Source organism: Macaca nemestrina, chromosome 1 (assembly GCF_043159975.1).
Source record: "Macaca nemestrina isolate mMacNem1 chromosome 1, mMacNem.hap1, whole genome shotgun sequence".
Taxonomy (NCBI): Eukaryota; Metazoa; Chordata; class Mammalia; order Primates; family Cercopithecidae; genus Macaca; species Macaca nemestrina.
The window spans coordinates 157,725,605-157,739,289 of NC_092125.1; the positions used below are offsets into that span (position 1 = coordinate 157,725,605).

At 36.3% G+C, this 13,685-nt stretch overlaps 1 protein-coding gene across 1 annotated transcript in view; it reads right to left on the reverse strand.

Moving 5' to 3' along the window:
• LOC105482664 (mutS homolog 4) overlaps positions 1-13,685 on the reverse strand; it is a 117,753-nt gene that overhangs the window by 37,473 nt on the left and 66,595 nt on the right. The window contains exons 9-10 of the mRNA XM_011742882.2: positions 9,668-9,742; positions 179-243 (exon numbers count right to left, since the gene is read on the reverse strand). Coding sequence (XP_011741184.2) covers positions 179-243; positions 9,668-9,742 — 140 coding nt within the window. The remainder of the gene's footprint in view (positions 1-178; positions 244-9,667; positions 9,743-13,685) is intronic.

A 13,685-nucleotide genomic window follows, 5' to 3' on the forward strand; every position in this document is an offset into this window, starting at 1 on the left:
TATTTATTGTACTTATAACATGAAATGTACAATTAGAATTTTGATGAATAGGTTAAAGATTCTGTTAACCAAAACTCAAGTAATTGTTCCATAGAATACAACTAGAGTATTTAAAATCGGTTATGATCAGGAAGAGGAGAATAATCTTATTTTTTAATAACAGTTGAGTGACAAAGACCTCTTGTCTTCCAAGGAACCATAGTAAGCTCTTAATAAAGGTGTGTTACAGTTCTTCATAGCAATCTAGTAAAGAATAAAATAAAAAAGTTAAGGATAATCAATTACAAGATCATTCAAACATATTATTTTACATTTGTTTAATACTTTATAGTTTACCAAGTGCTTTCTTCATTTCCTCATTTATATCCCCATAAAATATATTTTTAGCTATATAGCTGAGGATAGACAGTATCTTTCCCTTTTTCCAGATAAAGAGTACATGACTAATAAGTGCCATTCACTGCTTATTATAATTTTTATTTTTCTTGCCTCCCTACTAATTGTTAACACCCGACTACTTATAGATATAGGTACTTAAACAACTACTGTTGTACATTTAGAGTACTCTACATATAATTCCAAAATTTAGGTTAGATATACATTAAACAAAAAAATGCTTTGTATATTCATAAATAGAGTAATTTCTCAATTCTTGTATAGCAAAAATAGGAATTTTATTTTGCTTAATGAAAACTATGAGGGGTCACTAACTAAATAAACAGAAAAGAAGAGGGGAAAGTACATGTAGCTTAACTATTACCTCTGTTTTTAGTTTGATATGAAGCAATGGTAATAACTTTTTTTGCTTATGAACAGAAAATAATATGCACAGACAGATAACTAAAAAATTCACCAAAACTGAAAGAAAAAAATTAAACCTATCATTCCAAAGACAAACATTCTAAATATTACAGTATATTTCCTGCCAGTATCTAAAATAAATAATTTTATATCATTGTATGCTCCTTCCCCAACCCCTGACTTAATCCAGGTTGAGTATTTCTTACCCAAAATGCTTGGGATCAGAAGTTTCAGATTCTGGATCTTTTTCAGATTTTGGAATATTTGCATATGTACACAATGAGATATCTTGGAGATTAAACCTGAGTCTAAACATGAAAATCATTTATGTTTCATGTACACCTTATACACATAGCCTGAGGTAATTTTATACAACACTTTAAATAATTTTGTGCATAAAAGTCTGTGTACATGGAACCACCAGAAAGCAAATGTGTCACTATTTCAGTCACTTATTTGTGATTGTTTGGCATCACTATCATTCCCAACTCTGAATTTATATGCTACCAATAAGCAATCATTTTTTAACATTTATTTACCCATAAGTACTTAACAGTAAAAAAAAAAAAAAATGACATACCATTAATACAGTGAAAAAATGTGTTCAGGGTAACAGCACGGTAGCACCCCCAGAGTACCTGCATTAGCTCTTAAACAACAGCAACAACTAACAATTTTCAGTATCCACCTATGATGCTATATTTTGATTAAGAGGTTACAGTAAGCTGTACTTTATTTTTCTAAGTGAGATTAAACATCAGAAACAGTTAAGGGACCAGGAAGTGGGTATGCTAAGGATACGGAGGCATTTTGCTGGCCAGCTTTTTAAAATGTTTCCTCTAGAGTCATCTGCTTCATTAATAATGGTTTTTGTCATAGAAATTTCTCTTTAATTTTATAACTGACATGATTTCTTGCTCTGTTATGAATGTGTGCTGCTCCATTCTTATACGGTAAAAATAGGAATTTTATTTTGCTTAATAAAAACTGTAGATTTTCAACAAGCCCATCAAACATTTTTACCATATATATAGGCATTTTTTCTGCAGTGTTACAGCACCATCTTCATCGTCATTACTGTCATGATCACCTTGAATCAGAACCATTTTGTCTATTTCATCATCTGTTGATTAATGAACAGCTGGAGCCTCATTATTGATGTTAAAAATGTCAATTGGCCTGGTGCCATGGCTCACACCTGTAATCCCACCACTTTGGGGGCCAAGGTGGACAAATTGCTTGAGCTCAGGAGTTCAATATCAGCCTGGTCCACATGGCAAAACCCCATCTTTACCAAAAATACAAACAATTAGCTGGTCATGGTGGTGCATGCCTGTGGTCCCAGCCACTCAGGAGGCTGAGGTGGCAGGATGGCTTGAGTCTGGGACGCAAACGTTGCAGTGAGCTGAGATTGCACCACTGCTCTCCAGCCTGGGTGACAGAGTGAGACCCATCTCAAATAATAAATAAATAAATAAATAAATAAATAAATAAATAAATACAAACTTCAACACCCACTTCTTCCAGCTTACTGACAGACTCTGGAAGTATACATTTTGCATATTTTGGGAGGTCAGACATAATTTTTTCTCACTTGACATATGGAATCCTACAAAGTCACCACCTTGTTTTATCATCATCATTGAACAGCATCACAGGCCAGAGGTTGTGCCAGGCATGTACAACCATGTCTTTAGTAACTATGTTGCAAGCACTGGCAACAGCATATACGGCATTCTTCATACTAAACTCCTTTTGAAAACCTTCCATCTGTAATCCCAGTGACTCAGAAGGATGAGGCAGGTGGATTGCTTGAGGCCAGGAGTTCAAGACCAGCCTAGGCAACATAGCGAGACCCCTGTCTATAAAAAAATTTTTTTTAATTAGGTGGGTATAGTGACATATGCCTGTACTCCCAGCTACTCAGGAAAAGTGGGAGGATTACTTGAGCCTAGAAGTTCAAGGATGCAGTGTGCCATGATTATGCCACTGTACTCCAGCCTGGGCACAGAGCAAGACTGCAACTGTAAAAAAAAATTCCACGTCTATGCTTCTGTTCACTGCTGCTAGCACGCTGTTCAAGAAAGTGTTTTTAAATTTACAAGAATAAAACAAACAACTTCATTAAAAAGTAAGCAAAGGACATGAGCAGACACTTTTCTAAAGACATACATGTGGACAACAAACATGAAAATAAAGCTCAGTATCACTGATCATTAGAGAAATGTGAATCAAAACCACAATGAGATACCATATCACACCAGTCAGAATGGCTATTATTAAAAAGTCAAAAAACAACAGATGCTGGTGAGCTTGTAGAGAAAGAAGAACATTTATACACTGTTGGTGTATGAATGTAAATTAGCTCAACCATTGTGGAAAGCAGTGTGGCAATTCCTCAAAGAACTGAAAACAGAGATACCATTCGACCCAGCAATCCCATTACTGGGTATATACGCAGAGGAATATAAATCGTTTTACCATAAAGACAAATGCACATGAATGTTCAGTGCAGCACTGTTCACAATATAGCAAAGACATGGAATCAACCAAATACCCATGAGTGACAGATTGGATAAAGAAAATGTGGTATATATATACATCATGGAATACTATGCAGAGATAGATATATATATATATATAGATATATATATATATATATATATACACACACACATCTTTTGCAGGGACATGGATGGAGCTGGAGGCCATTATCCTTAGCTAATTGATACACGAACGGAAAATCAAATACTGCATGTTTTCACTTAGAAGTGGGAGTTAAATGATGAGAACTCATGGACACAAAGATAGGAACAACAGATAATGGCGTTTGCTTGAGGGTGAAGGGTGAGAGGAGGAAGAGGAGCAGAAAAAATAACTATTGGGTACTAGGCTTAGTACCTTGGTGGTGAAATAATCTGTACAACAAACACCCAAGACACAAGTTTACCCACATAACAAACATGCACATGTACCCCCAAAACTAAAATAAAAATTAAAAATATTTTAAAAAGTGTTTTTATATTTACTCTTCATTGATCTAAGGATACTCTCATCGCAGTCACATGGCTGAATTAATGAAGTCACATTTAGAGGAAATTATATGGCATAAACATTATTTTTGACGAAAATTGCAGCTGGAGGATTAACAGAAGAGTTGTCAAGGAGTAACAGGATATTTCAATCATCATCCAATCCGGATTCCCTGCAGTGAGCACGAGCTGCTGATGTAAAATGTTTGTGAGACCAATTGGAAAAAAAAAAAAAAAATGTCCCTGGTGATTCAGGCCTCTTTGTTAGCATAATAATGAACTGGTAAGAAATTCACTCCTTGAAAACTGAGGACCTAAGGTTTTACCTATGACAGCACATTTACACGTACATGCGCCTGCTGCACTAGCACAGCCCAGCATAGTTGTTTTCTGTCCTTGGCATCCTTAATTCCCACAGGGGCTGCTTCATCACCTGTAGTCAGTGTCTTTCTGAGGCAATAATGCCAAAACAATGATGTTTAATCAGCATTATCGATTTGTTCTGGCATCAGATTTTCATCAGCAATGACCTTGGCAAACTCATCAATGAATTTCTCCAATGCTTCATGATCAGCAGATGCTCAATTACTATAAATCTTAAAAAATTTAATGTCATTTTCTTCTTAAATTTCTGCAACCAGCCTGTTAAATATTGACAGTTCCTTTCAATTTTCATTTCATTGTGATACATCTTCACTTGTTTCCTGATCAGTATACCATTAAGTGACATGTGTTCACTGCAAAGCAGATGGACCCATTCTTTCTTTCTTTTTTTTTTAAAAATGTTATGCAGTGTTTTTCTATTTTTCATTAGCTTCTATTCATCACTTTCAGCATAGAACTCAAACAGTTTATCTGTTTGTTTCTTTAGGTCATATCTGGCAGTCATTCGAACAGCATACACTTCTTTAAGACCTTTCACACTTATACCATTATCCAGTTTCTCCAACAGCTTGACTTTCTGTGTTATATATAAACGTTTAAGTGATTCCTCTTTTTCTTATCACTGTTACTGCAGGCCTTTATGACATTTTCTTTGTTTTGTTTTTTGTTTTTTTTTTATCTTAACCACTAGACCAAGCAGGCAATAAGCAAAAAACAGGAATGCACATCAGTCTTGGCCCTATGTGGGACATCATGGAAACTTGCCATTGGCACATCTGACCTGCCACTGTGTCATTGTATCACCCTTTGTGGGCATGTTTGCAGAGAATAATCTGGGAGTGCACAGAAAAGATATATTACAGATGAAGGGAGCCGGGAGGGTCTTTTTTCCCTTGAGGATGCTGAATAAACTGTGTTGAGTACCTGCATTTTGCCTGCAACCCATTATGTAAGATCAAGATGTAAAATTTTCCACTTGTGACATCACATTGGTACTCAAAATGTTTCTGAATCTGGAGCATTTAAAATTTTTAACTTTTCGGTTAGGGATGCTCAACTTACACTATATCATACATATAAAAAACTTTTCAAGGCAAAAATGTTTAATAATTCATAATATTCCAGTCTATGGAAAGAAAATAGTCTCTTCCTGTAATTATTGCAGTTCTACTCTACTTACAATTTCTCACTGACATAAATAAATAATACTGTAACAATTATAAATAAACAATACCATTGTTGGACATAAATACTGGCCAACATTTCTGAAAAGTTCTTTCAGACAAATCTCTAGAAGTAGTATTACGGGATCAAAAGATATATGTCATAAACATTTCCAGTACAATTTCCTGTAAAGTACGTGAAATTTGTATTTTTATCAGCTATTTAATAAGTTGTCTATCTCATAGATCTCTAATTAGAAATGAGTTACATCCATTAAGATAAACGAAAATGTCTGCTTCTTTGACAGATAAGAACTATGGTTTTAATTGGTATTGCTTCGATTAATAATGAGGTTAATATTTTTGGTACTATTTATTAATCACCTTGATTTCCTTCTTCGGGTCATTTTCCATATTTCCATTGGCTTTTCAATAGTTTCTTATGAAATTACATGAGTTTTATGATGACAGAAATTAGTATTTTGTCTGTCTGATATGGTTAGGCTTTGTCTCCCCACCCAAATCTCATCATAAATTATAATCCCTATAATTCCCACAATCCCTGCTTTTCCAGGGAGAGACCAGATGGAGGTAATTGAATCATGTGGGCAGTTTCCCTCATGCTATTCTCATGATGGTGAGTGAGTTCTCACAAGATCTGATTGTTTTATAAGTGTATGGTAGTTCCTCCTGCATTCCCTCTCTTTCCTGCTGCCTTGTAACAAAGTTTCCTTCTTTCCCCTTCTCCTTTTGCCATGATTGTACCTTTCCTGAAGCTTACCCAGCCATACTGAACTGTGAGTAAATTAAATCTCTTTCCTTTATGAATCACCCAGTCTTGGGTAGTTCTTTATAGCAGTATGAAAACAGACTAATACACTGTCATTTGTTATAAATTTTTCCTATCTTTGCCTTTTACTTTGCTTTTGACATACCAAAGTTTAAAATTTGTGTTTCATGAAATCTCTCAATATTTTTCTGGTGATTTATTCCATTTATTTCATTACAAGAAAGGTGATGACATTTTTGAAGTCTTTTGCCACATTATTTAACTATATATATTTGTATTAGTCCATTCTCATGCTGCTAAGAAAGACATACCCAAGACTGGGTAATTTATAAAGGAAAAAGGTTTAATTGACTCACAATACCACATGACTGGGGAGGCCTTACAACCATGGCAGAAGGTGAATGTGGAGCAAAGTCATGTCTTACATGGCAGCAGGCAAGAAGAACATGTGCAGGGGAACTCCCCATTTAAACAACCATCAGATCATGTGAGACTTATTCACTACCAGAGAAAAGGGTGGGGGAAACTGCCCTATGATTCAATGATCTCCACCTGGCCCTGTCCTTGACATGTGGGGATTATTATAACTCAAGGTGAAATTTGGGTGGGGACACAGCCAAATCATATTATTCTGCCCCTGGCCCCTACCAAATCTCGTGTCTTCACATTTCAAAACCAATCATTCCTTCCAAAGAGTCTCCCAAAGTCTTAACTCATTTCGGCATTAACTCAAAAGTCCACAGTCCAAAGTCTCATCTGAGACAAGGCAAGTCTCTTCTGCCTATGAGCCTGTAAAACTGAAAAGCAAGTTAGTTACTTTCTAGATACAACTGGGGTACAGGCATTGGGTAAATACACCCATTTCAAATAGGAGAAAATGGCCAAAATGAAGGGGCTACAGGCCCCATGTAAGTCCAAAATCCAGTGGGACAGTCAAACCTTAAAGCTCCAAAATGATCTCCTTTGACTCCATGTCTCACATACAAGTCACACTGATGCGAGAAGTGGGCTCCCACAGCCTTGAGCAGCTCCACCCTTGTGCCTTTGCAGGGTACAGCCCCGTGAACTCTACAGTTGCTTTTAAGGCTGGTGTTGAGTGTCTATGGCTTTTCCAGGTGCATGGTACAATCTGTCAGTGGATCTACCATTCTGGAGTCTGGAGGATAGTGGCCCTCTTCTCACAGATCCACTAGGCAATGCCCAAGTTGGGACTCTGTATGGGGGCTTTTGCCCCACATTTTCCTTCTGTGCTGTCCTGAAAGAAGCTCTCCATGAGGGTCCCATCCCTGAAGCAAACTTCTGCCTGGACATCCAGGCATTTCCATACATCCTCTGAAATCTAGGTGGAGGTTCCTAAACCTCAATTCTTGACTTCTATATACCTGCAGGCTCAACACCACATGGAAGCTGCCAAGGCTTGAGGCTTGCATTCTCTGAAGCCATGGCCCAAGCTGTATGTTGGCCACTTTTAGCCATAGCTGGAGCAACTGGGATGCAGAGCACCAAGTCCCTAGGCTGCACAGAGCAAGGGGGCCCAGAAAACCATTTTTTATTCCTAGGCCTCTGGACCTGTAATGGAAGGGGCTGCCACAAAGGTCTCTGATATGACCTGGAGACATTTTCCCCATTGTCTTGGTGATTATTAACTTTTGCCTCCTTGTTACTTATGCGAATTTCTTCAGCTGGTTTGAACTTCTCCCCAGAAAATGGGATTTTCTTTTCTATGTATCCTCAGGCTGCAAATTTTCCAAACTTTTAAGCTCTGCTTCCTCTTGAATGCTTCACTGCTTAGGAATTTCTTCTCCCCAGATACCCTCTCTCTCAAGTTCAAAGTTCCACAGATCTCCAGGGCAGGGGAAAATGCTGCCAGTCTCTTTGCATAGCAAGAGTGACCTTTATTCCAGTTCCCAAAAAGTTCCTCATCTCCATCTGAGACCACCTCAGCCTGGACTTTGTTGTCCCTCTCACGATCAGCATTTTGGTCAAAGCCATTCAACAAGTCTCTGGGAAGTTTCAAACTTTCCTACAACTTTCTGTCTTCTGAGCCCTCCAAACTGTTCCAGTCTCTGCCTGTTACCCAATTCCAAAGTTACTTCCATATTTTCAGGTACCTTTACAGCAGCACCCCACTCTACTGGTAAAATTTACTATATCAGTCTGTTCTCAGCTGCTAATAAAGACATACACATTACTGGGTAATTTATACAGGAAAAAGGTTTAATTGACTCACAGTTCCACATAGCTGGGGAGGCCTCACAATCATGGCAGAAAGCAAATGAGGAGCAAAGTAACATCTTACATGGCAGTAGGCAAGAAGAACATGTGCAGGGCAACTCTGCTTTATAAAATCATCAGAACTTGTGAGACTTATTCACTACCAAAAGAACAGTATGGGAGAAACCACTCCCACGATTCAATCATCTCCACTAGGCCCTGCCCTTGAAATGTGGGGATTCTTACAATTTAAGGTGAGATTTGGGTGGAGACACAGCCAAACCATGTTAATATTTATTAGAATAATTTCTATAATAAAATTATTCCATATTTTTCATTATTTCTCTTTCAAAATCAGTTCCCTTTATCACTTTAACAAAAACAAGTTTTACAGAGTGTAGTATTTAAAAGTTAATGAGAAAATAATCATCTTGTAGCCATCAGAGTAATAATTACTTCAGGTAAGAGTCATCAATTTATTCTACAATCAATTAGTGGAAGTTTGATGAGGATGGGGTTATTTACACATTCTCAATATAACTCTCCATAGATTAATAACTTATTAATCACAAAAGAAAATCTGAATTTATAGTGAAGAAATTGATCAGTTAATATCACCAAGATATTGGTGATATCCTCTTGATGTGCCTCTTGATGTGATGTACTAAAAAGGATACATCATAGGGTATTAACGCCAAATATGCATAGATGAATTTAATCAGGAGAAAGCAATCACATAAATTGAGGAAATGAAATTCTACTTAAAAAATTGACCCTTATGCTTCAAAATGTCAGTATCATGAACAAAGGTTGAGAAAGTTTTCCACTTCAAAGGAGTTTTAAAAAACATGGCATTAAATATAAGATATGATCCTGAATTGGACCCTATATCAGGAAAAAATGCTATAAAGAACATTATTAGAACAATTTTAAAAATTTGAGTACGGGATACATATTATAAAATAGTATTACATCATATTAATTATTCTGAATTTGTAATAATATTATGATTATATAAGAGAACATCTTTTTTTAGGAGACTTTAGTCTCCTAAGTACTTACTACTTTAGTACTTAGGTACTGCAATTTATTCTCAAATGGTTCAGTAAGTGTAATAAGGCTAATAATGTGTATGTGTGTGTAAAGTATGTACAAGGAGAAAAAGTATGGGGAATTCGCCATGTTATTCTTGCAATTTTCCCTGAGTTTGAAATTTTTTCTGAACAAAAAGTTAAAAAATAATGCTGGACATGTTTTGTATGATACACACACATATAAATTACCTTTAAAGGATCCACAAGTTCCAAGGTATGTTTCAAGTATATTAAATTTGTTATCTTTGATTCAGCAGCATTGACCTGTTAAGATAAAAACCCAAATTTGGATGGACACCATAAGTAAGTATTTAATAGAATAATGGGTTTTCCTCTTGAACATTCTTACTCTTCGCATATTCCATATATTTTTATATATCAGCCTAGCCACAATGCAAGCCTAAAGAATGATAAAAAAATTATTGGCCCACCATAATTAACCTAGTGCACTATTTTCCCAAAAGTCTGAAAATGAGAAGAGTTTATCTCATTGTATCCAATTTTCATTTCTATTTCAATCTCTTGGGTTCAATTTAAACTGAATAGCAAAAGGAGATGCAGTCCAATCCTGAGCAGCACCAAGAGAGTAATATTAACTGAAAAAGGCACAAAGAGTATTTGTAGATAGATGATATTTTAAAAGGCTGAATCCAAACCTCGCAGATAGTTATAGAACAACATGGATTTCCCTCATTGGTTCCTGTTTATTCAAGTAAAACTATTTTCATAAATCTGCTAGGAATTATAGTTTGCCAAAATAAAGCTACATCGACATTCCAAATTTTATTAATAAATTTTATATAAATTAAATTGCACTCTAGAGTTGAGCAGTATTACCCAACCTGGAGGAATGAGGAAGGATCCTGTGTCTGGACTAATTTACTAATACTGACAGATGAAGTAGAGTTTTAGGATACTACAATTATGACATAATGTACTTGATATGAAGATGTTTCCTTTTTTTTCTTTTTTAATAGAGACGGGGTTTCACCATGTTGGCTAGGCTGGTCTCAAACTCCTGACCTCAGGTGATTCACCCATCTTGGCCTCCCAAAGTTCTGAGATTACAAGCATGAGCCACCACGCCTAGCCAGATGTTTCTTTTTGAAGTATCCTGGTTTATAGCCCCACTGCACAATACTGGGACTGTTCTGTGACCATATGTATCAATTTAGAAAAAATTCCATAATAAATGTTGCTAGCCCCAAATGGGTTATGTCATGTTCTCTTACAATGGATCTCTGAAACTAACTGGAAGGTTAAAAATAAATAAAATATGCTACAGAAAACAACTATCATCACTATCGCTAAGGAGAATAATTCATGCTAGGAGTAATGGCTCATGTCTGTAATCCCAGCATTTTGGGAGTCTGAGGTAGGAGGATCACTTGAGCTCAAGAGTTTGAGACCAGCCTGTGCAACATGGCAAAACTCTGCCTCTACAAAAAAAAAAAAAAAAATTAGAAATTAGCTGGGTGTGGTGGCACATGCCTGTGGTCCAGCTACACAAAGGGTGAGGTGGGAGGACCACCTGAGCCCAGGAAGTTGAGCCTGCAGTAAGCAGTGATCACACCACTGCACTCCAGCCTGGGTGATGAAGTGAAACCCTGTCTCAAAAAAGGGCGGGGGGATAATTCCAAAAATAGCTAACACACCATTGAAGAAGAACAAGGTGGAAAGACTAACTGTAATGAATGTCAACTTCTAATAAAATTACAGTAATTAAGAAATGATGGTATTGACATAAAAACAGAGAGTCCAATGGAACAGAATAAAGAGTCTAGAAACAGAGCTAAGCATATATATGGGCACTTGATTTATGGCGAAGGTTGACTGCAGAACAGTGGGGAAAGGAGAGTCTTTTCCATAAACAGTACCAGTAGAATTATGAATTCATATGGGAAAAAAGGAAACATGGCCCTTCCCTCAACCTACACACAAAAATTAATTCCAGAAGGATTGTAGAACTAAGCATAAAAGGTAAAACAATAAAATATCTGGAATTAATAAAGAAGAATATCTTCATGGCCTTGTGTGTTCTAATTAACTTTTATAGATTTTGTAATTGATGATTTGGCATCCATTAATCACATGATGAAACTAATAGCTAAAGTTGTTTACATCTCCCTTGCAGTCTGGCCTTTGCAGGCATGTGAAAATCATATTACGAAACCCCCAATCACAAACTTCAACATCTGTGTTTTACTTCCTGACCAATAGGCGACTTCCCTACCTAGCAACTTCCTGGTACTGTAGTAATAAGGGGTTTTGCCCATGTTTCTCCTTGCTCCTTCTGCCTCTCAATCAACCCTAGTACATCCCCAGGTGGTCCTGCCTGACATGCCCTCTCCTCTTGGGAACTTTAAGTAATAAACAATGGCATTAGTATCTCCATGTTACCATTCAATCACCTTCATAGATCAAAATTCCATGGGTACAATCAAGATATTAGAGTAGGTAAAGACTTCTTATGCAGGACATAGCAAACACTAACTATGAAGGGAAAAAAAATTGATAAACTAGATCCATTTAAATTACAAATTTCTATTTATCAAAAGATATTACTAAGTCAAGTTAGGTTCTCCAAAAGTCAACTCTGAGAAACTAGAATTTGAGAGCAAATAATTTATTTTAAAAAGTAATTCCAGCAAAAACAGGCAAGGGGGTGGGGAAGTAAGACAGAGAAGGAAAGAATACCAGTACAGGAGACATTAATGATCAAGTTACCAATTTGTCTCCATCTCTCAGATGTAATGGAGACATCTGAGAGATGGCATAGAGTAAGTTTCAGAAGCTATCTCCAGAGGTAAGGAAAATGGGGTATTTATTCATCAACTCCTATTCAGTGTTGGTTAAGAGCTGCTGCCAGGGCATCAATTCCCTAATACCCTCCAGCCTCTCTTATGGCCAGAGAATGTCTTCCAAAAGCAGAGTCTCAGCTGCTTCAAGCAAGAAGTCTTCCTGCACAAAAGTGAATACCAAGGCAACGTGGGTAGCATAGCAACAGCATCTATCCCACAATACTCAGTGCAAATTAAACTACAAAGTGGGAAGAAATATTTGCAACACACATAACCAAAAAAGGGCTTATATCTAATATGTGAAAAGAAGCTCCACAAAACACAAAAGCAGATACACCCAATAGAAAAATAAGTAAGAATCCCGAGCAATATTTTGACAAAAGAAGATATTCAAATGGTCAATATACATGTGAAAGGATGCTCAACCTCATTAATAGGAAGGGGAACATCACACACAGGGGCCTATCATGGGGAGGGGGGAGGGGGGAGGGATTGCATTGGGAGTTATACCTGATGTAAATGATGAGTTGATGGGTGCAGCACACCAACATGGCACAAGTATACATATGTAACAAACCTGCACGTTATGCACATGTACCCTACAACTTAAAGTATAATAATAATAAATTAATTAAAAAAAAAAAAAGAAAATGCAAATTAAAACCACTGTTTATCAAAACGCTATGGCTAAAATTTTAAAATCAGTAATATCTGGTTTGGGGAAGACAAATTGGAGTTCTCATACACTGATGGGAGGATAAATTGATAAATCATTTTGAAAAACATTTTGACATTATCTACCAAAGTTGAATATATGCATACGCCATGACTCAGAAATTCCACTCCTAACTATATACCAAATAAAAACATATGTACAATTACATTAAGAGATGGGTACAAGGTTGCTTAGCAGTATTATTTTTTATTGCAAAGCTGTCAGCAACTCAAAAGTTGAGTTGAAATGGATAAATGAATAATAAATGGATAAATGGATAATGAGATGGATAAATAATGGCATATTCATATACAGTGGAATATCATATAGCAGTGAAAATAAATGACCTAAAGCTACCTGAAACAACATGGTTAAATCTCACAAATATAATGTTGACTCAAAGAAGTCAGGCATAAAAAATATGCATTGAATAATTCCTTTATATATAAAGTTTTTAATAGATCAGGTCAAACTAAATTATAAAGCAAAGGAAATGATTACTAAAAGTGGTTTCCTTTTGGAGACAGGTAGAAAATAACGGATGGCAAGGAGAAGAAGGGGAATTTTTGAGGTATTGATGATAACTATTTCTTTACGTGAGTGGTTGTTACATGAATGTTCACTTCGTGATAAATCAACGTAGCACTACATTTTTATTTTGTACAGTTTTCTGTACTATATATTATTTCTT